The 20,242-nt window shown below is 39.4% G+C and overlaps 2 protein-coding genes across 2 annotated transcripts; both read right to left on the bottom strand.

Annotated features, from left to right (window-relative positions):
• Window positions 1–13,957: 13,957 nt before the first annotated feature.
• Window positions 13,958–16,565, bottom strand: LOC142177628 (uncharacterized). Its single transcript, XM_075246886.1, has 3 exons — window positions 15,635–16,565; window positions 14,875–15,164; window positions 13,958–14,749 (listed from the first exon to the last, which is right to left on the bottom strand). Exons 1-3 carry the CDS (start codon window positions 16,563–16,565, stop codon window positions 13,958–13,960), a joined length of 2,013 nt encoding a protein of 670 aa, XP_075102987.1.
• Window positions 16,566–16,575: 10 nt separating this feature from the next.
• On the bottom strand, window positions 16,576–17,985 carry LOC107762979 (uncharacterized). Its single transcript, XM_016581379.2, has one exon. The coding sequence runs from the start codon at window positions 17,983–17,985 to the stop codon at window positions 16,576–16,578; it is 1,410 nt and encodes a 469-aa protein (XP_016436865.2).
• Between the last annotated feature and the right edge of the window lie 2,257 nt (window positions 17,986–20,242).

Below are 20,242 nucleotides of genomic sequence, written 5' to 3'. Positions count from 1 at the left end.
AACCTCGCGCCCTCTCTAGCTTGCTGCAGGGTTCGGAGAGCCATCTCTTCCACCCGCCGGCCATACTCAACGACTGCAGCATTGTCGCTATGCTGCTGCATCTCCTGTCCCAACTGGTAGAACATGTGATGCCTAATAGCCTGCACAACATTTAAAATATTAATTAAATAACACTATATCACAATTATACGACTTATGCACAAAAACATACCAGTGCCTCTTGCCTCCCGACATATGGTATGTACCGACCGCCAAGTACATGAACGGGATTCCCGATTATTAGTCGGGTGTGACGGCGGTACCATGACATATAAAGCTCAATAGTAGCCTGCTGGATCTGTGAAGGTGGTGGCAGAATCAAGTCCTCTCGGTGGTCCCAAATATGGACCTGCGCCTCTAGCCATCCTACAAATTCGTCATCCACCCTAGAACGACATCCCACTGATAATGTGTAGCCACCCATGCATGCTCCCTCGGTATAGTCTAGGGACGGTCAAACTGGCGAAATACACGTTTTGTGGCATGATGCTCCACCACATCGAGGCACATCATTGGGACGGTAGTGCTCTAAAACAGTCGGTCGATCGAGCAATAATCAGGCAGATCAGCTAGCAACTTGTTGTTGTATGGCGTCCAGATGAACTATAAAATAATAACATAAAAGTGAATATGCGCAACACAATTGAATTTATAACAAGTAAGTTTAGGTAGATATTTACCTGTCCGGCCACTAGGATATCTAACACATCCCTGACAAGGGGGAGATTATGATGAGCATCACTCCCTCGGTAGTTCCCTCGCCGGAGAACCCACCTCGTATCTAGAGGGAGAAACGAAGGTGCTACACCCGGCTCTAGTGGTGGTAGAGTTGGCTACAACGGCAGGATCCTCTCCCAGGACCAAACCTAAGATAAAAGGTTGACGTAAAATTTAAGAGTCATTTTGACTATATAGAATTCTGAGTAATGAACAGAGTATTTGAAAATGTTGTCACCTGTAGAAGCGGCAAAAAACCACATATGTCCACATGGGTGCCCATGCTCTCCCGACACATACTCTTGTACAGGTATGCTAGAACAGCAGCACCCCAGCTGTACTGGATAACTCATCTAGCTGTTGTAGATGATGCATAAAGCGCAGACTCACTAGATTTCCCGAAGTTTTCGGGAACAAGACACCCCCAAAAATAAGGAACAGCGCCAACCTCGTGTACTGGTCAATATGGAAATGCTCTGTCTCGCCGGTAATGTCGAGGTGCAATACCTCCATATGTTGTCTGATAGCTATCACAGAAATGCGACTGCCCCCTCTAACTACAGCCTCACCCTGTAGTCTGAAACCAGTATACTGCCCCAGCAAATTCAAATATTGGGGACGCGTCATAGCTCTTATATATTGGGGCAGTGCAATGTCCAGTCCATCAACACGCAGCCCATACAAAACCTGAACATCCTGAAGCGTGATGGTGGACTCTCCAGTGGACAGGTGAAAAGTGTGCATCTCTAGTCGCCACCGCTCTATCAACGCCATGATGAGAGACCAGTCGAGCTGCATCCGCCTAATCTCAAAAATCCTAAGGAAGCCCGTAGCACGCAGGCGATGGACTACGTGGGCATGGAAAGCTCTCCCCTTCAAAAAGTCCCACAGGTCATCTGGTCTCCTGGCGCGGAGAGTCTGATCCAATACATGTCCCTCCCATACATAGGCGGACCTATGGTCGCCCTGTAACACTTATATCTGATCTGCGGCTGGTCCAGGATGCACATGCGGCAAGTCCATGTCGTCTACTGTAATTTAAACAATATTAATTGTGTGTTTATCTATGGATTCCAGGCTCGATATTTGAGGCCCAGTAGCACCAAGCTATCCTTAATTATTATGTGTGTCAATTTCAAAATTTTTAAAATTTTGTTAGCTTAATAAATTAAATAATTAATTTTAAATTGGATAGAGTATATAACTATGGGTTTCAGGCTCGATATTTGAGGCCCAGTAGCACCAAGCTATCCTTAATTATTATGTGTGTCAATTTCAAAATTTTTAGAATTTTGTTATTTTAATAAATTAAATAATTAATTTTTAATTGGACAGAGTAATTATCTATGGGTTCCAGGCTCGATATTTGAGGCCCAGTAGCACCAAGCTATCCTTAATTATTATGTGTATCAATTTCAATATTTTTAAAATTTTGTTAGTTTTATAAATTAAATAATTAATTTTTAATTGGACAGGGTATACAACTATGAGTTCCACACTCGATATTTAATTTGAAAACATACATTAATTTGTTAGTTTTGTAAGTTTATTTTATAAATTAAATAATTAATTTTGTAAAGTGTAATTGGATAGAGTTTGTAGTTAGTACATACTTAAACTACAAAGACTCTACGCTAAAAGGCTCTATATTTTACTACGCTAAAAGGCTCTATATTTTACTACGCTAAAAAGCTCTATATTTTACTACGCTAAAAGACCACTATTCTTTAAACAAATAAATAATCTAAACTAAATAAAAACAACAAACATATGAACATTACATTCACGAAATTACATATAAAACAGTAAAAGATATTTGTGAATAATTTCATTAACAATAAAAATTATTTATCAAGTTTTAATTATTTTTTAAAACATTAATAATTCAATCCAGGTAAAAATAGCATAAATTTAATTGCAAACATAACACAAATCAACGTGGAAACACATTCAAGAAAACAAATATGCATATGCTCTATGAGTTTCGACATAAACTAAATCAATACCTCGATTTATGTTTTTTGAAATATCGAAAATTTGAACTTTTGACCCCGAAAGAAGGAATCCAAGGCTTGGGTTGTATGTTGGACCTACGCTCTTCACTTTTTGTGTGACGGGTGAGGCCCAAGATTTTTTTTTTAAATCCGGGGGGGGGGGGGGGGGACAGAAATGGTGGGTGGGGGGTTAAAAAACAAGTGAGTGGTAAAGCTTGATAGGAGGGTGATGGTGTTTGGTAGTTCCGAGTTGGTTGATATGTGAGTGGAGGTGTTGGATAAGTTTGGTATTTGATGGGATATTTGGTTCTCTGTGCAACCATTACGGCCCCCACATCCCTTTTCTTGGACACACCGCCAAACTGTAAGGGCTTATTTATAGCTTGCAAGGCCTCGAAGTTTGTAACTATACCGCTGTTGATGCCCTCTTCAATCCTTTCACCCATCTTGATAATGTCGGAAAATTTATGTCTCTCAATCATCATTAGTCATTCATAATACTGCGGGTCCTAAGCCCGGACAAAGAATTTGTTCATCTGTCCCTCTTCTAAGACAGGTCTAACCTTAGCAGCTTCGGACCTCCAGCGAGTAGCATACTCACAAAATGTTTCGGTGGGCTTCTTCTTTAGATTCTGAATATAGAACACGTCTAGCGCATTCTCTGTGTTAAACCTGAACATGTCCATAAAGTTGGATGTCATGCCTACCCAGTTTGACCACTTCTTTGGATCTTGGCTAATGTACTAAGACAAAGCATCTCCCTTCAAACTCCTCATGAACAGCTTCATGCGGATTTTCTCGTCTTTCCCTACTCCAACCAGCTTGTCATAGTACGTTCTCAAATGGACCCTTGGATCCTCTGTACCATCAAACATCTCAAACTTAGGAGGTTTGTACCCCTCGGGCAGTTCGGCATCGGGCTGTATGCAAATATCTTCATAGTTCAGCCCTTCAATTCCCTTGTTTCCTTCAACGCCTTGAATCCAGCTAGTCAATTTCTTAAGTTCCTCAGCCAGGTTCCTAATGAGTAAGTCTTTATCATCAGACTCGGGTGTGCTTGAGATAGGTTGGGTGGAGTGTGCCATGGTCTCCACGTAGATGGGGGTGTTATGGTAGGTGTGAAAGTAGTTATTTGTGGAGTTTTGGGGTTTTAGGATGAGTAGTGGAGTGTTGTTTGGGAGATGGCAGGTGTTGCAGTGATGGTGAGGAGAGAGATGTTTTTGCGATTTTGGGATATTCTGCGGAGGTGTGGGGTTCTGAGCGTTTGGGAAATTGATATCTGGAGTAGTGAGGGAAAATGACAGATTTGTCAAGTTCCGAACCTGATCAAGCTCTTCTTGTAATTTCAACAGTTTTTGTTCAAGTTGGGATGCATTTTCCTTAGGAACCTGAGTACTATGACCATGAGTGGCCTCTACCCGTTCAGTTGAATTCTCCTTTCTGACGTTGTCCAAATCTTCCATCTTCTTTTTGTTCTTGTTTTTGACAAGACTAAGAGGAGGAGTGGGTGGAGGGCCCCTGGATCTCGTGGAATATGATGATGTTTCCAGAGTGCACGAACTAACTTTTGGGGAGGGGAATAGAAAAACAAAAAGATAACAAGTTAGTAAGGATTATAATAAGTGTTGCAATATTTAAACACATTGTGCGGAATGTAAAATGTGTCTTAATTTGGGAACCTCTTTGTGCCTGAGGTGGGCCTAGCGACAAGTTGATTTGGAGAACTTAGGATGTTAAATACCTCATTTTACTGATAAAGATAGACGAATCCCAAATTGACACTAAATGAACAGGAAATGAAAATCACTAATGACCATTGGTCTTATTACATTTTATAGAGCAAAAAGAAAAACTCCTATCTATTTGGTCCCAGAAGGACCTTCCCCAGACTGAATACTCTCGTTGATCAAATCTTCCAGTTTGCGTAGGTTCACCAGTAAAAATACCTTTGCCAGGTGTTCCCCTTCGTTTCCCTCGGCGTTCTGGCAGTCGGTGACTCTCTTCCTCAGTTTCCTTTCCAATTCCAGCAGACTGTACTCTAGATATTCCAAATTTTCGCTAACTTTGGCGGCCCTCTCTTTCCACTCGTTGATTTGGTCATTTGATAGGAGACTTCTCCACCAGTCTAGCAAGAGTGGGGGCGTGCTAATCATACCAAAACTGAGGACCTCATGCCTCATTTTCTGCAAACCAAAAGGGTTAGGCCCTTACCCCCACCAAACTCGAATATTTAATATCAACAATTAGCATAAATCATTTAGTTCTCCAAATAAATTCATAGAACATGGTGATGTTCGTTTTGGTTCAGGGAAACCCGACGAACTTTGGACAAGGCTATCTTAAAGGATCATTATGTGGACAACATAACTGACCTGGCTAGGTTTGACCATGGCGCATGCACAATTTGAACAGAGTAAGGTTTCTATGGGTTTATAGACTGGTACCCTTGAGTGGATAACTCAAAGGGGAAGGCGGAACCGTCGACTGATTTTACCGCAAATATGCCTTTCTGAATTTAGGGGGTGATAATATAGGAAGAGCACAATCACTTATTATAAACGTTACTATGGTATTTGTTTGGCACGAGTGGAGTATGATGTTGAACATGGTTATGCAATAATTAAAAGCATGTTGGCATGTATTTTCACGTTAAGAAAGCAATTTCATAATTTAAAGTAGTAATAAAAGAAAGGAACAAAGGAGACAAGTCAGCTTTGCAATTGAGAAGGAAATCAAATGCTTAAAGGAATTAAACAAGTAATTGCACATAATGAGGTATAAATTCACAATAACAGTCTAAAATGGTAAAATCCTAAATATCCTAGCAGAGTCACCATGTTGTCGGGCCCTCTTTTCCCCTCTTATGCATCGGGAGATCGGGTTTATGACATTTTAGGACAACTCATTCCTTTTGGGAACTGGGTTTTGTATTTGAAGAGTCGTCACCTAATGATTTAAGGTGCATTAGGACACGTATAAGGGTTCACTTCTAAGTTCGTTTGATAACCAGAGATAGGGTAAGAGCTTGAAATTATCCTAAGGGGAAGGTGTTAGGAACCCCTAAAGATCCACTAGTGTGGTTCCTGGCTAGACAGTTTCTTGTGAATTTGTGCAATTTAGCAAATAGACAAGTATAGGCTCAAATAATAAGGGATTTAAATTTAAATACATAAGAGTTTGAAAGAAAAGGATGAATTTTGAAAAGGAGTTACAGTTCTACATATACTTGAGGATATATAAAAGAAGGGGGGTCCTAGGTTTAAATATAATATGGATCACATCAATGTGATACCCGGTATGACACTCCTCAAAAGAGGTGATACATGTGGTATTAGCACACCGGTCATCATGTCCATATCTACCCTCCCCACCCCATTAAGGTATTAAAGCGCGGATTGGTCTCGACCACTATTGCATGCTATTACCCGTCCCATTTCTATCAGTCCTGGAGGAACTTAGGACTACTATTCCTAAAAGGGGAGGGATATTAGGTTGGCTTTTGGGTTTCAATAGGTGAAAAAGCTAAGGCGACATACAAAAACACATAGGAATGCATATTAGGGAAAACATGTAAACAACCAAAAGGCTCATGTATGCCTCTTCAAACAAAGCACATAAATAGCATGACTTAAACACAGTTAAGGTCTGAATTTAAAATACTAAGGCAAGGAGAATTTTAATCATTGAGGCAGACTAGTTTATTACATAAATCAGATAAGAAGTCCGATCAGGCCTGCCTGCTGGTTGTAGCAGTAACTGTCGAACAAAAACGAGTTCTGATTTTATTTATTATCACCTAAGGCTTGCCTAAGGTTTTGGGTGAGATCCTATAAACATAGTATCTACTATTGATCTAGAACATCGTAAAGCAATAACAGTTTTAAACGAATGACTTGGATCTTATAAGTATGCTTTCTAACCGCATTAAAGTAAAGAGTAAGGTTGTTTAAAACCGATTCACGGTTAAACTAATTTTAAATTGGTTTCTGATCCTATAGGCAGGATATCTAGTATTGTTCATTTTAATTCCTATAGACATGATATCTAGCTTGATCGAAAAAATGAAACAGGCAGGATTTACTTCCTATAGGCATGATTTCTACAAAAAGGGGACTGATTCTTAACCTTATGGACATAATGTCTGATTTTATCCATTTAGATCCTAAGAACATGGTGTCTAAGCGTAGCCATAACATGCAGAATTTTGAAACAAGTCCTATGGGTATGTTATCTACATGTTGAATTAGACGTGTAGAATTTAACAAATCCTATAGATAGGTTCTCTAAATGCAGAGTTAAACATGCAGAAAACAAGTCCTTTAGGCAGGGCATGTAAGAGTGGTAATAAACATGCAAAAATTTAAACAAGTCCTATAGGCATGTCTTCTACCCTTCTACAGCTAAACATGCATAATTACCCATCCCTTTTCACTAGCCAAACCCAATGTTTATTACAACTTATTACAGACCAAATAATGGATCAGAAAAAGTGTAAAGAAGAAGTTACAACCAAAGGAAGCCTAATTCTTGACTTCATCTCTGAGTTATGGAATAAACCACCTCAAATGCCATTGTTTCAAAGCCTTTCTCAAACTTGAGTGTGTCAAAGCTCCTTAAGGGTCTCAAGGAGACCCCGGGTAGTGCTCACACCCAAGTTTGCATAACCAGATAGAGGTGAGTGCAGTGTGGAAGGGCCAGCCCTTATGTGTCCAAATTCATAGGAAGCTCATGGGTCCCAAGGCAAGGCTCACATAAGAGGAGCAGAACCTAAGTGTAAGATTATAGTGGAAGTGCAGAAGTAGAGATTTGTTTAAAACTGGGTTGAGAATAGCAAGGGGTACGGGTAGTTTGGAAAAAAGTAATAGTATAGCTAAAATTATATGGCATCAGTAATTTCTCAAAGGGGGCAGAGGTTTAGGAATACATTGCAAGTAGCAAATGACCATAAGAGGGGTCAAATCCGGACATGCACAGCAATAAGTGATGTCGGCATGCCCATAAACCAGCCAAAGGACACAACACATAGAGAGGATACGAAGCATATGATCCAGGGAGGGTCAGGTTTGGGTCATGCATAACAATGTCTAATGCTGACATGACCTCAAACCAACCAAGGAAGACAAACACATAGGGGATATGGGGGTTTGGGATTCATAAGTCATCATAGGTGACTGACAGAGTTAAAACATTAGAAAAATGTTAATTCAGAAGCGGAAGGGGTAGATCACAACATGCTTAATAATGGAACTCAATTAAAGACAAGCAGGAAACAAGCAAGAGTGCAAGAAATATGTTGTTGTTGATGCTGAAGATTAATTAGAACATACTAGTAAAGAAGCAAATGCAGAAAGAAAGTAAGCAAATTTCCCACAGCCTAGCCTTGGCTTTCAGCCGGCTAGGTAAAGCAGCAACACAAGTAGTAACAGAGAAGAGAGAGAGTTTTGTGTGAAGTGTGTGTTCTGACCTCAAGTGTTCGTTCGTGTCTTTGAAAGAAAAGAAGGTGGGTATTTATAGTTTTGAAAATAGACGAGGAATAAGGTAATAAGTAAAGTCTTAACACAAATATAGAAACAATCACCAGTCAGAATCAATTACACAAGTGATTCCCTTTAATTAAGGAATCAATGTTTAACGGGTCGTAACAGGTTCAAATAAGGAAAGAAATCAGTTTGATTATTGCATATAAGGGATATCAAAAGCATGCAATGAGCAATCAAGTCTGAGTACAAAAATATGCTTATTTTGGAAAGGATTCAGCAAGGTAAAACATCACAGTAAAGGGAAAGGAATCAATTAATTTTAAACAGGCGAGTGAAATCAAGGCTCACATAAGAAAAGCTTTTGAAATTAGTCACAAAATCAAGGTCAAACAAGGAAGAAACATGCTTCTGTACTTCAGTATATAAATAGAGTGAATAGAAACATCATACATGCGAGGCCAAGCACATTGGTAAAAGAAACAACATACAATAGTAAGAGAAATAAGCATAGGATTCAGTAGATAGTCAGGGCTCACACATATAGCCAAAGTGAAGAAGAGAGTCACAACAAGTAAAGGTCTCACAGTAACAAGTGACGAAACCTTTTGAGAAATCAGGGTTTCAACAATGGTCGAGTTTAAAAGATAGTAAAACTCAGAATTAGATGAATCACATAAAGAAAAAGAGAGTCTAAAACAAGGAGCCTTAAATCAAGTCAAGTATTCAAACAAACAATTTCAGACCCAGAGACCTAGGGTTTTCAACAATAATCTAGTTTAAAAGATGGTAAAACAAATAAGTCAAACAAGAACGAGGAACTTAATCGAACCAGTATACAAAACAAACAGTTACAAAGCTCGAAGGAGACCAAAAAGAATTAGGGTTTTCAACATGCTAACTCAGATAGAAGAACAACATGAGCAAACTTAGCAAAATCACAAACACGTTAAAAATCGGAGAAGAGATCTTTTGAAAAGCTTAAAGGACAACCTTAACGAAAAGTCATTTTGAAAGGAAAGTTGAAGAAATTTCGAGAAAAACATTTAAGCATTCATAGCAAGTACAGATCTAAAGTAGATCTGAAAGAAAAAATCAAAATATCTTAAAGATTAGGGTTTCGGAAAACCCAGAAAAGGTGAGAAAGACCTTGAAAGTTTCCGATCTAACCAGGAAAGTCAAGGATCTGCCTTAAAAGGGCATGAATGGCCAGAGAAAGGTCATGGATAGCCGGAGAAAAGACATGAACAAAAGTCAAGCAAGGACTGGACCAGATTCCTTCGAGGACTAGCCATGAAACCACAGACACCAACACACAAGAGCCATGGGAGGCTGATGCATGTCTCAAATGACCACGAGGATCCATGGATTAGGAAGGTATTAGGGTGGGGTGAGAGGGAGGTGGCTAGGGTTCATGAGAGTTTCATAAAGAGTTGATAGAGAAGGGGGATTCAAGAGCAGCGGTAGGTGAGAAATGAGATAGGTTTGGGGGTCGTTTGGGGTTAAAAAAGAAAAGGGGTAATGAGAGCTAGGATTAAAGTGGTTAGGTGGGAAACCCGGGTTGGGTCGTTTAAATGGGTAAAGGGTCGGTTTAATTTGAAATTGGGTCGAGGTAAATTGGGTTCAAATAGGGGCTTAAATTAGGCTGAAATTGAAATGAAATCTGGCTAGATTTTAAATAACCATTTTCCCCATTTATTTTATAAAAATAGCAAATTTATTTCTGGAAATAAATTTAAAGTACTAAAATGATTTATGACATATAATTATCAATTTAAAAATATTGTACTTAATTTTTTATTAATTTAAACGCAATTAAATCTTAAAAGACGCTAATATTGTAATTATATGCAATTTGGCTTTAAAAATACTAAATAAATTTGAAAAATTATGAAAAACTTATCATAGCTATATTTTGGCATAACTATGAGAATACCATAAATTAATCATCAAAATGCTAATTTTGGGAATTATTATTGGATTTTTTATGAATAAAAATAGGGAAATAAATTGGTTTAAAAAAATCTTTAAAAATTAAGAAAAAATAATAAAGCATTTGTACAAACTTATATATGCACACATATGATATTTTTAAAGTATTTTTCATATTAAAAAATATATATGGAAAAATTGGGTATCAATAATATCTTCTGGGATTTGATGATGGCAGGAAGAGTTTATGAGGCTGAGTTTGAGGATGCTCGTGCTAAGGAGAGCGTGGCTCGGATCGCCTGTGGTTATGATCCTATTACCCTGGGGGCTGGTGATGGTGATGAGGACTTGGACGGGATTGAGCAAGATGCCTGGTATGAGGACGAATACTTTGACGGCGAGGACGGCAGTGGGGAAAGTACTGCTGAGTAGTGCTCTTTTTTTTTTGTAGTTTGTGTTTTACTATTGTGGGTGTCTATTCAGCCCTTGTAAAGATTTATCTTTTAGAATTGGAATTCTACTTTTGCTATTTGTTTCTGAATCCTCTGTTTTCTCTTGGATATTTTCCTCGTTTGGTTTCCTTGATTGGAAGAATTTTGAACTTAGTCATGGCCGTGTTGGTAGATGCTAACTCGAGTAGGGTCAAGTGTGACTTAATCCGAGCTAGATCGAATGTGATTTTTATTAATTCGAGTGAAGTTGAATATCGCCTTAATTAATTCGAATGAGGTCGAATGTGAGTTAAATTCGAGCGAGATCGAATGTTACTCTTAGTTAGTTCGAACGAGGTCAAACGTGAGTTAATTCGAGCGAGGTCGAATGTGAGTTAACTTTGAACTAGGTCTAATGTTACTCTTAGTTAGTTTCAAACAAGGTCAAACGTGAGTTGATTTGAGTGAGGTTGAATATCACTTTAATTAATTCGAACAAGGTCGAATGTGAGTTAATTCAAACGAGGTCAAATGTCACTTTAATTAATTCAAACGAGGTCGAACTTGAGTTATTTTGAACAAGGTCAAATGTGAGTTAATTCGAACAAGGTTCGAGGTCGAATGTGAGTTAATTCGAACAAGATCGAATGTGAGTTAATTCGAACGAGGTCGAATGTCACTTTAATTAATTCGAACAAGGTCGAATGTGAGTTCATTCGATGAGGTCGAATATCACTTTAATTAATTCGACCTCGGTTCAGTGGGAATGTGGGCAACTTCATGTACATGTGCTTTGCTTATATAACTTGGAGAAATTTACATGTTTTCCAGGCTGGCATTCCAGTCACAGTCTAATTTTTCAGGCTGGCATTCTAGTCCCAATCTATTTAGTCCCTTCATTGGTCGACCTGAAGAAGTATTTGAGAGGTTGAGCAGTGAATTGATCATTCTGTGCCTTCACTTACTCGTACTTTAACTTGAAATGTCCTACTTGTCGCCTTGTTAAAACATTCCCGAGAAAACTCAATTGGGATAAAACCCGGGTGAGGGGAAACGAGTACGGCTCGGAGAATATTTTTTCTTAAAAGTTAAAGTACTTGAGGTGGGCGATTTTCAAGTTGTTTGGTAGTGATTTTCCTTCTATCGTTTCTAGCTGAAATGAACATTTGTTTGCTATCGCCGTGATTTTGTAAAGGTCGTTGCAATTTGTTCCCAGTTTGCCTTCTCGAGGGTCCTTGCTTGCCTATGTTTTGGCCTTGAGTACGTAGTCCCCAACTTTGAGTGGTCTGACTTTGTTTTTTGTTGTAGTAGTGTTCTTCTTGTTATTTTCGGGCAATCATCCTTATGTAAGCCATATCTCTTCGTTCTTCAGCTTCGTCAAGGTCTTGCCTTCTACTTTCGTCGTTTCTTGACCCACTCTCCTGGGAGTATCTCAGGCTTGGTTCTCCGACCTCAACTGGTATTACTGCATCAGTCCCATAGACTAACGAGTAGTGTGTTTATCATGTCCTTGTTTTTGGCATTGTACAGTATGCTCATAGCACTTCTGGCAGTAGTTACGGCCATAGCCCCTTGGCTTTCTCGATATTTTTCTTCATGATGTTCAGTATTGATTTGTTGGAGGATTCTGCTTGTCCATTGCATGTGGGATGGTGCGGACTAGAGAGTATTCTTTTGATATGCCATTTTTCGAAGAACTCAACGATCTTCTCCCCGGTGAATTAGGGTCTGTTATCACAACTAATTTCTTGACAATTTCCTAATTATTGTATTTTCTTTTCTATTTTAATAAAAAACTAGCCCTAGGCAAATACAACAATTAGAAAATTGTCATTGTCTTCCTTCAATGAAAGGAAATAGACTTTGCACTCTAATGTAACGTACTATCAAAATTGAGCATAATACTCAAATTGATATCACATTATGCCTACTAAAACTTTGTAGTTGTCAAAACAGCCCAAGTGAGTCCATGTCGACGTTGTATCTACAGTTCAAAGCGTCCCAGTTCTAGAGTTAAATTTGATTTGCGTGAATAGCCGCCTTTCAAAAACTTCACGTCGACCCACCAATTTGGTAGTTTGGTACTGTAGCATACGGCACTGTAGCATACGACACTGTAGCAGACGTTAGCTTTTGAAGACTTCAGGCTTGCTTCCCAAAGCACATGCCTTCCTCTTGCATGTGCCCATTCTTTCTCCAAGGATCATGTTTTGAGGCTTGTGTATACCAACATTGGGAGATGATCCATGTATTAAAAATTGTACCAACTCCTCCACCCAATGTTAGCTTTTTTAAAATTCCAATAGGGCCTTGTTTGTCCAGACCATTCAGCTGATTTCCAGTGGACTCCAATCCTCCTTCCCATATTTTATCATAGGCGTGCAAATTAATACTAGTATGGAATTTATTTAATGCTCATTTGACTCCTCGAAATCCCGCCAACTCCACATGTAGCATGCTTCCTTCTTGATCATCAACAATTTGCAGATTCCAAGCTTGCAAACTCATGTGATGGTGTAAGCATCACCTCGATCCAGCGTTACCATTGACTCTTTGTCAAGACATCTTTTCCAGTAGCTCTCTTTTTATGCGTGACATTGCCAAGCTTTTGTATGTTTTTTACTGTTGTTGTGCCTCTATGCCTACCTTGATTGACGAAATCCCATGTAGAATCATGCTTCCATTAAAAAATCCATAAACAAGCGTGCAAACTAGCTGTTGGACGAAGCATGCTTTAATATAAAAATCAAAAAACTGCATTGGCCTTTGTTGCCACCTTTTCTCGAAGACATTCTTTCTGCACATGCTAGTTGTGTTTCCAATGCGTTTTGGTTCTTGTTGTGCTCGAAATGATGATCAATCATTTTTATATTCCTAGATCATGTCTCGAACTGAACCATGCGTGTGTTTTGCCCCTTTAAAATTGCATTTCCTGCTTCTGTACAAATGCATGTAAAGTAGTGAATCTCGGCAATTGTCCAAGCTATTAAAAGCTGCGTTTGCTTTTGTTTAAATGACATATTCTCCTCGAAATTAAGCACTTCTGCACCATGCTGGTTATATATCCAAGGAATTGAAAGCATGCGATCACCCCATGCTGGTTGGGTTTCCAATGCCATTAGTCTTTGTTGTTTTGCTCGATTATTGATGTATTTTTGTTCTTTAGCAAAGGTTATCTCGAAAAGTTGTTGCATTGAGTGCCATAAGCAAATGTAGTGGCACCTCCTGCTCTTCCTTTTCTCTTTGATTCTTATCTCATATCCACCTTCACCCTTAGCCTTGGACATTGCATCTTATCTTCATTAACTAACCTCCTTCCATGTGCATCTAGATTCCAGAATTGTTGGCATTCTATTTCTCTATGATCTCAAGCATAATTAGCCAAGTGATCTGCCAGCTTGTTCCCCTCCCTATGAATATGAGTAACTGGGTAACTGCCCCTATTCATTAGTTGCATCATTTCCTCTACCTGCTCAGATATGATCCATGGTGGTTTCCAGATCCCATCCATTATCGTTTTTAATAACATTGAGTTAGTTTGAAGCCATACATGAGAGTATTGTTGAAATCTGCAGAACCTTAGTACTTCTACCATGTCCTTCGCTTCAGCTACTGTGTTTGTTGTCTCCTTAATCTGCTTCCCTACTGACTTGACTATGTCACCATTTTCATTTCTTATACAAAAACCTATTGAGCTCTTGCCTGGATTTCCCCTCGATGCACCATCCGTATTAACTTTTAGCCATCTTGCACTTGGAAGTTCCCACATGACTTTGGTAACCTTAAGTTTAGGAGTGAAATTTTCCATCATAACTAATAGATCTTGTCGTTTGTGAGGTACCATTTCCATCCCAGGCTTTCTCACTTTTACCAATGCCTGTAGACTTGATGAAACTTGATAAATCACCTTGCTAGTTATCACAACGTCACTATACTTCATACAATTTCTTCTTTTCCAGAGTTCCCAGACTACACACGAGGGGAGTGCTTGCATTACTGGTTTGAGCCTTAAGCACACATTTGTAGTGCAACATTTTATGATTGCTTGGTGCAAAGTAAGTCCCTCCACAGCTATTCCTGCCCTCGATAGAAAATACTTCCAAGTTGTCCTTGCAGTTTCTGATCTAAAAAACAAGTGCTGAAGAGATTCCTCATCAGACTGTACACAACACCAACATTTTGATGGCATGCAGTAGCCTACCCTTTTCAGAAATCATCTAAAGGTAGCTTTGCTTTCCACACTTTCCACATGAAAAATGCTATTTTAAAAGGCAGTCCCTTTACCCAAATCATCCTATAAGTTGTTCTTGATTTGTCTCTTCTTCTCGTATAATCCCATGCTGACTTAACACTGAAATATCCTCTTGTTTCCAGCATCCAACAAGGCATGTCAAGAACCTGCTGAGGTGAAGGTGGTTTGATTTTCTCCAGAATGTGTACTGTTAAGTCTTCAGGAAGCATTTCAAATAGCCTGTCCACATCCCACTCACCATCTAAGGTAACATCATGTACATTATGTACATTTTCATCAATGCCAAAGTCCTGAGGAACTAAAAAATATAGTGCCCCAAGACCTGTCCAGTTTTCATACCAAAATAGTGAGGATCCCATTTTTGTTTGCCAAAAGATTTGATGTTCAATAAGATCTCTGCATTCCAACATTTTTCTCCAAATGTGAGACCCCTTTTTCCATGGAAAAATTACAGAATTCAATTTTTTACAGTATTTTTGACATACGAAAGAGCTCCATAGGCTTGGTTTTGTTCTAAAATTCCACCACAACTTGCTGAATAATGCCTTTGCTACATCATGCAGTGACCTGAAACCTATTCATCCTTCCTCAACTGGCATGCATAAGGTATTCCATGAAGCACAATTCCTACTAGTTCCTCCTACAGAGCTGCTCCAGAAAAACTAAGCAAACAATTTGTGCAACCTATTTATCACATAATTTGGAGGGTTTACAACTGATAATAGATGCATAGGCATGCTTTGCAGTACATGGGATATGAGAACTATCCTGCCCCTACTGATAATAACTTACCCTGCCATGATTGCAGTTTGTCCATTACCTTAGTAATTAGGGGCTGATAGTATTCTAGCTTTCTCCTTGCATAAAATATAGGACAACCTAGATATATGATAGGAAAATCATTCATATGAATGTTTGTGATCCTTTCCACCTTGCTGACCACTTCCATGTCTGTTAAATGATGTAGGTACACAACTAATTTGGTTTTGTTCACAAGCTGCCCAGATGCAGCTTCATATGCATTCAACACTGGCATAATCAACATCAGAGATGTTTCATCTGAGGATGAGAAAATAATCATGTCATATGCATACGCCAAATAATTGATCTTTAGACACCACTTTGGCATCCCAAATCCACAAAAAAACAGGTTAGTATGTAGTGCATTGAGACCCCTAGATAATGCTTCTGCTGCCAAGATAAACAAAGTTGGAGATACAGGATTACCTTGTTTTACTCCCCTTGATGACTTAAAGAACCCATGAGCTTGACCATTGATTAGAATAGAATACCAATTGTTTGAAACTAATCCAAAGACAATCCCTATCAACCTTTCTGTGAATCCCATCTTTCTCAGTACCTTGGTTAGGAATAGCCAAGATAATCTATCATAAACTTTGGTCATATATAGCTTCAGGATGACATTAGGTCCAGCCTTAGTTCTAAGCCTAATGTCAGTCACTATCTCCTGAGTTAGAAGGATGTTTACTACAATATTCATGCCCTTAACAAAACCTGACTGTTCCTCCGATATCAGAATTGGGAGAAATTTCACTAGCCTTTCATGTACCACCCTCGATATAACCTTATTTGAAAAATTACTGAGGCTTATTGGTCTTAAATCAGAAAAAGTGGTAACTTCTTTTTTCTTTGGTAGCAGAACTAGGTTGGTGTGTGTTACACACTTGGGTAGCTCATGACCATTGAAAAAGGCCCTCACCATGTCGTACAGGTCATCCCTTATTATGTCCCAACAAGAATGATAGAATTTGCCTATCATACCATCTGGCCCCCAGCACTATCACCATTAAGTCCGAGTACTGCACTTTAACCTCCTCTTTTATTGGCTGCTTAATCAATTCTGCATTCTGCTCAGTGTTAACCAGATTAGGAACATGCTCTATGATATCAAATGATGAAGGAGTAGATGCTTCTATGAACTGTTCCTCGTAGAATTTGATAGCCTCTTCTGCAATTTCTTGTCCTTCTTCAATCCAGGCTCCTCCACTATTTTGAATTCTATTAAGCTGAAGTCTCTTCCTCCTACCTCTCACTTGTGCGTGGAAGAACTTAGTATTCCTATACCCTTCCTTGAACCAAGTCATGCCTGCCTTTTGTTGCCAATATTTCTCCTCTAGTGCAAGACATTTGATCAATTCTGCCTGAACCTTTTGTAGCCTTTCCCTGTTCATCCCTATAGGATTTGCTTCAAATTCTGCTTCATGAACCATCACTACCTCCTCCATGCTTGCTATCTTTTGGAAAATATCTCCAGATGTAGCCTTGCTCCACAATGAAAGGGCCTTCTTTAATTTTTTTAACTTGTGATTAAAAAGAATATAAGGATTTGCACTGAAATCAGCTGTCCAATTCTCTTTCACCACATCTTTAAAAGTCGCATGTTCCACCCAAAAATTCAAGAACTTAAAAGGCTTTTTTATTGGTGGAGTCTCAATATCACACTTCAGATACATTGGACTATGATCGGAACCAGTCTTTGACAAATGTTGCACCTCTATTCCTGAAAATGTTTGTTGGAACTGAACATTGGCCAAGCATCTGTCTAGCCTTTTGAATATACAGTCTTCCTCTGCTCTCCCATCCAACCATGTAAATATGCTACCTTTAAATCCAAGGTCGAAGAGATTGCACGTGTTGACGCAGTGTCGAAAATCATCAATTTCATTCAAAGACACAAGTAACCCACCAAACTTCTCTTCTTCGTCCCATATTACATTGAAATCTCCTCCTACAAGCCATGGTGCATCCATATCCCTTGCCATTGCATATAATGAATCCCATAATTCTATCCTCTCAATTGCATCACATTTAGCATATATCAATATTAGGACAAACTCCACATGCTTTTCAGTATGAAACAATCGTAGTGTTAATTGTTGTACCATATTGTACATAACAGCTACCTCAAATACCTCATCTATGAAAGCCCAGATCTTGTTGGAAACATTTGAAATTGCTTGTGCAAGTCCTATCTTGTTTCTGTACCTTTCCAGTTTTTTTGCTTGTTGCTTTGGCTCCATTAATCCTACAAATTCATAGTGATTTTTCCTGTGCATTTTTGTCAATCTTTCAAAGGCCTGCTGTGTGTTGACTGACCTTATATTCCAAATGAGAGCATCCATCACTGATTGTTTGATTTAGTTAGCATTCTCCTTGTGTGAACTGATTTCTTTGGGGAGGCCAAAGCGGCATACAATATTCTTCCATATGAAGGCGATCACTTCTTGCTCGCGTATCTGGGTGAATGCTCCTACTTCTACCTACTTAGAGAAGTAGTCAGTTAAAACCAAAAAAAAAATTGTATGTAACCTCACCTTGTTGGAAGGGGCCGATGATGTCCATCCCCCATTTGATGAAAGGCCATGGCGAGGTGATTGAGTGGAAGTGCTTGCCCGCTTGGTGGATCATAGGGGCATATTTTTGGCATTGCTTGCAATTTCTAATGAAGTCAATGCCCTTTTTTCATGGTGGGCCAGTAATAGCCTGCTCATATGAGACATCTAACCAGAGCCCGATTGCCTAAATGTGCTCCATAGTAACCTTCATGGACTTTTTCTAGAACACGTCGTGTCTGGTCCGAGCCCTAGCATTTTTCTAGGGGGCCGCCATACGTCCTTTCATGAAGGTTGTTGTCAATGATGTTGTACCTGTCCGCTTGCATTTGAAGCTTCTTGGCTTCTTTTTTTATCATCATGGAGCATGTCGTCCATCAAGTATGCAACAATATGATTGCACCAGTCCCAAGTTATGCTTATAGTTCTTACCTAGATTTGATCGATCGATGAGTAGAGGAGAGTGACCATGTTTCCTTCTCTGGTTATGCTTTCGGTGGCTGCGCTAGTTTGGCAAGGCCATCTGCTTTGATATTTTGTGCTCGATGGTTCTGGTCGAGCTGGTACTCGTCGAATTTAGGTAGCAGCCTGCAGATCTCGTCTTGATACTTCTATAACCTTTGCTCTTTGATTTGGAAAGTCCATGTGACTTGGTTGGCCACGAGTTGAGAGTCATAGTGTAAGATGAACCATCTTGCTTCGTACATGAATGCTAGTCTTAATCATACAATCACGGCCTCGTACCCGGCCTCATTGTTAGTCATGTCCGGATATCTAATGGACTGGCAAATTACTTTTCCCATCGGGACCTTGGGAACGAGTCCCAATCCGGACCTTGATGCATTAGAGGCGCCATAGGAGTACAAAATCCATATATCTTGTATTAGATGAGAGGTGTTGGCAACTTTTATTTGGACTTCAGACATTATTTTTGCGCTGAAGTCGGCTAGTACTATAACTTTATCGTGGCTCGCGATTGATATGTGATATCATGTTCGCTTAACTCTATGTTCCATTTGGCCAGTCTGCTAAAGACAGTTTGGGCTTATGCAAAATACTTCTTAAGGGGAAAGTCATGACTACCGAGATGGGGTGGCATTTAAAGTAAGGTCTAAGCTTCTGTGAAGCTATGACCAAGACCAGAGCCAATTTTTCGAGGTGGGGGTACCTCTTTTTGATGTCGACTAAAGTTTTTCTAATGTAATAGATGGGAGATTGCGTACCTTTATTTTCTTGGACCAGGAATGCACTCACCGCCACTTTTGATACTGCCAGATGGACGAGAATGCGCTCTCCAGGTTCAGCTTTGGAGAGTAGTTGGGGCGACGATAGGTAGACCTTTAGTTCTTTCAGGGCGTCGACGCATTTGGCGGTCCATTGGAGGCCGTTGTCTTTTTTTAGTACGCTAAAGCACTTATGGCACCTATCGGAGTACCGCGAGATGAATCTCGACATGGCGGTTGTACGGCCGGTCAACTATTGAACCTGCTTTTTGTTGCTTAAGTTATCTAGTATCCTTTATATAACTTTGATTTGGTCGGGGTTGACCTCGATACCTCATTGTGACACTAAGAAACCCAAGTATTTCCCCGAGTTCATGCCGAATGCGCATTTCTCAGGATTCAATTTTATTTTGTATTGCCTGAGTATGTCAAAATCTTCTTTTAGGTGGCCGATGTGATCCTCTTTCCTTTTGGACTTGACCAATATATCGTCTATATAGACTTTCATAGTTTTGCCGAGTTTATCTTTGAACATCTTTGTCACCAACTTTTGATACGTCGCCCCCATATTTTTTAGTCCGAAAGGCATTACCCTGTAGCAATATTTCCTTAGTGGGTGATGAAGGTGGTCTTCTCCAAATCTTCCTCCACCATGAGGATATAGTTATATCCCGAGTATGCATCTAAGAAGCTTAGCAACTCATGCCCGACCGTTGCATCAATGAGTTGGTCGATGTGAGGAAGTGAAAATGAATCTTTTGGTAGGCTTTGTTTAGATCTGTGAAGTCCACGCACATCCGCCATTTTCCTTTCTTCTTTTTCAA

The sequence above is a fragment of the Nicotiana tabacum genome, chromosome 3 (assembly GCF_000715075.1).
Source record: "Nicotiana tabacum cultivar K326 chromosome 3, ASM71507v2, whole genome shotgun sequence".
Classification (NCBI taxonomy): domain Eukaryota; kingdom Viridiplantae; phylum Streptophyta; class Magnoliopsida; order Solanales; family Solanaceae; genus Nicotiana; species Nicotiana tabacum.
The sequence above is the reverse complement of the archived record's forward strand: the minus strand, read 5'-3'. Positions and strand labels throughout refer to the sequence as shown.

Bases quoted from the DNA above. Each gene is read 5' to 3' on its own strand.
- LOC142177628 (XM_075246886.1), bottom strand. From the start codon at position 16,565: ATGGTGAGGGCCTTTTTCAATGGTCATGAGCTACCCAAGTGTGTAACA. The intron at 15,165-15,634 runs GTAAGTTATTAT...AAAACTGGACAG, and splicing joins CAAACTGCAATCATGGCAGG to GTCTTGGGGCACTATATTTT. The intron at 14,750-14,874 runs GTAAAGGGACTG...TGTTGTGTACAG, and splicing joins CAACTTATAGGATGATTTGG to TCTGATGAGGAATCTCTTCA.
- LOC107762979 (XM_016581379.2), bottom strand. From the start codon at position 17,985: ATGGATGCTCTCATTTGGAATATAAGGTCAGTCAACACACAGCAGGCC.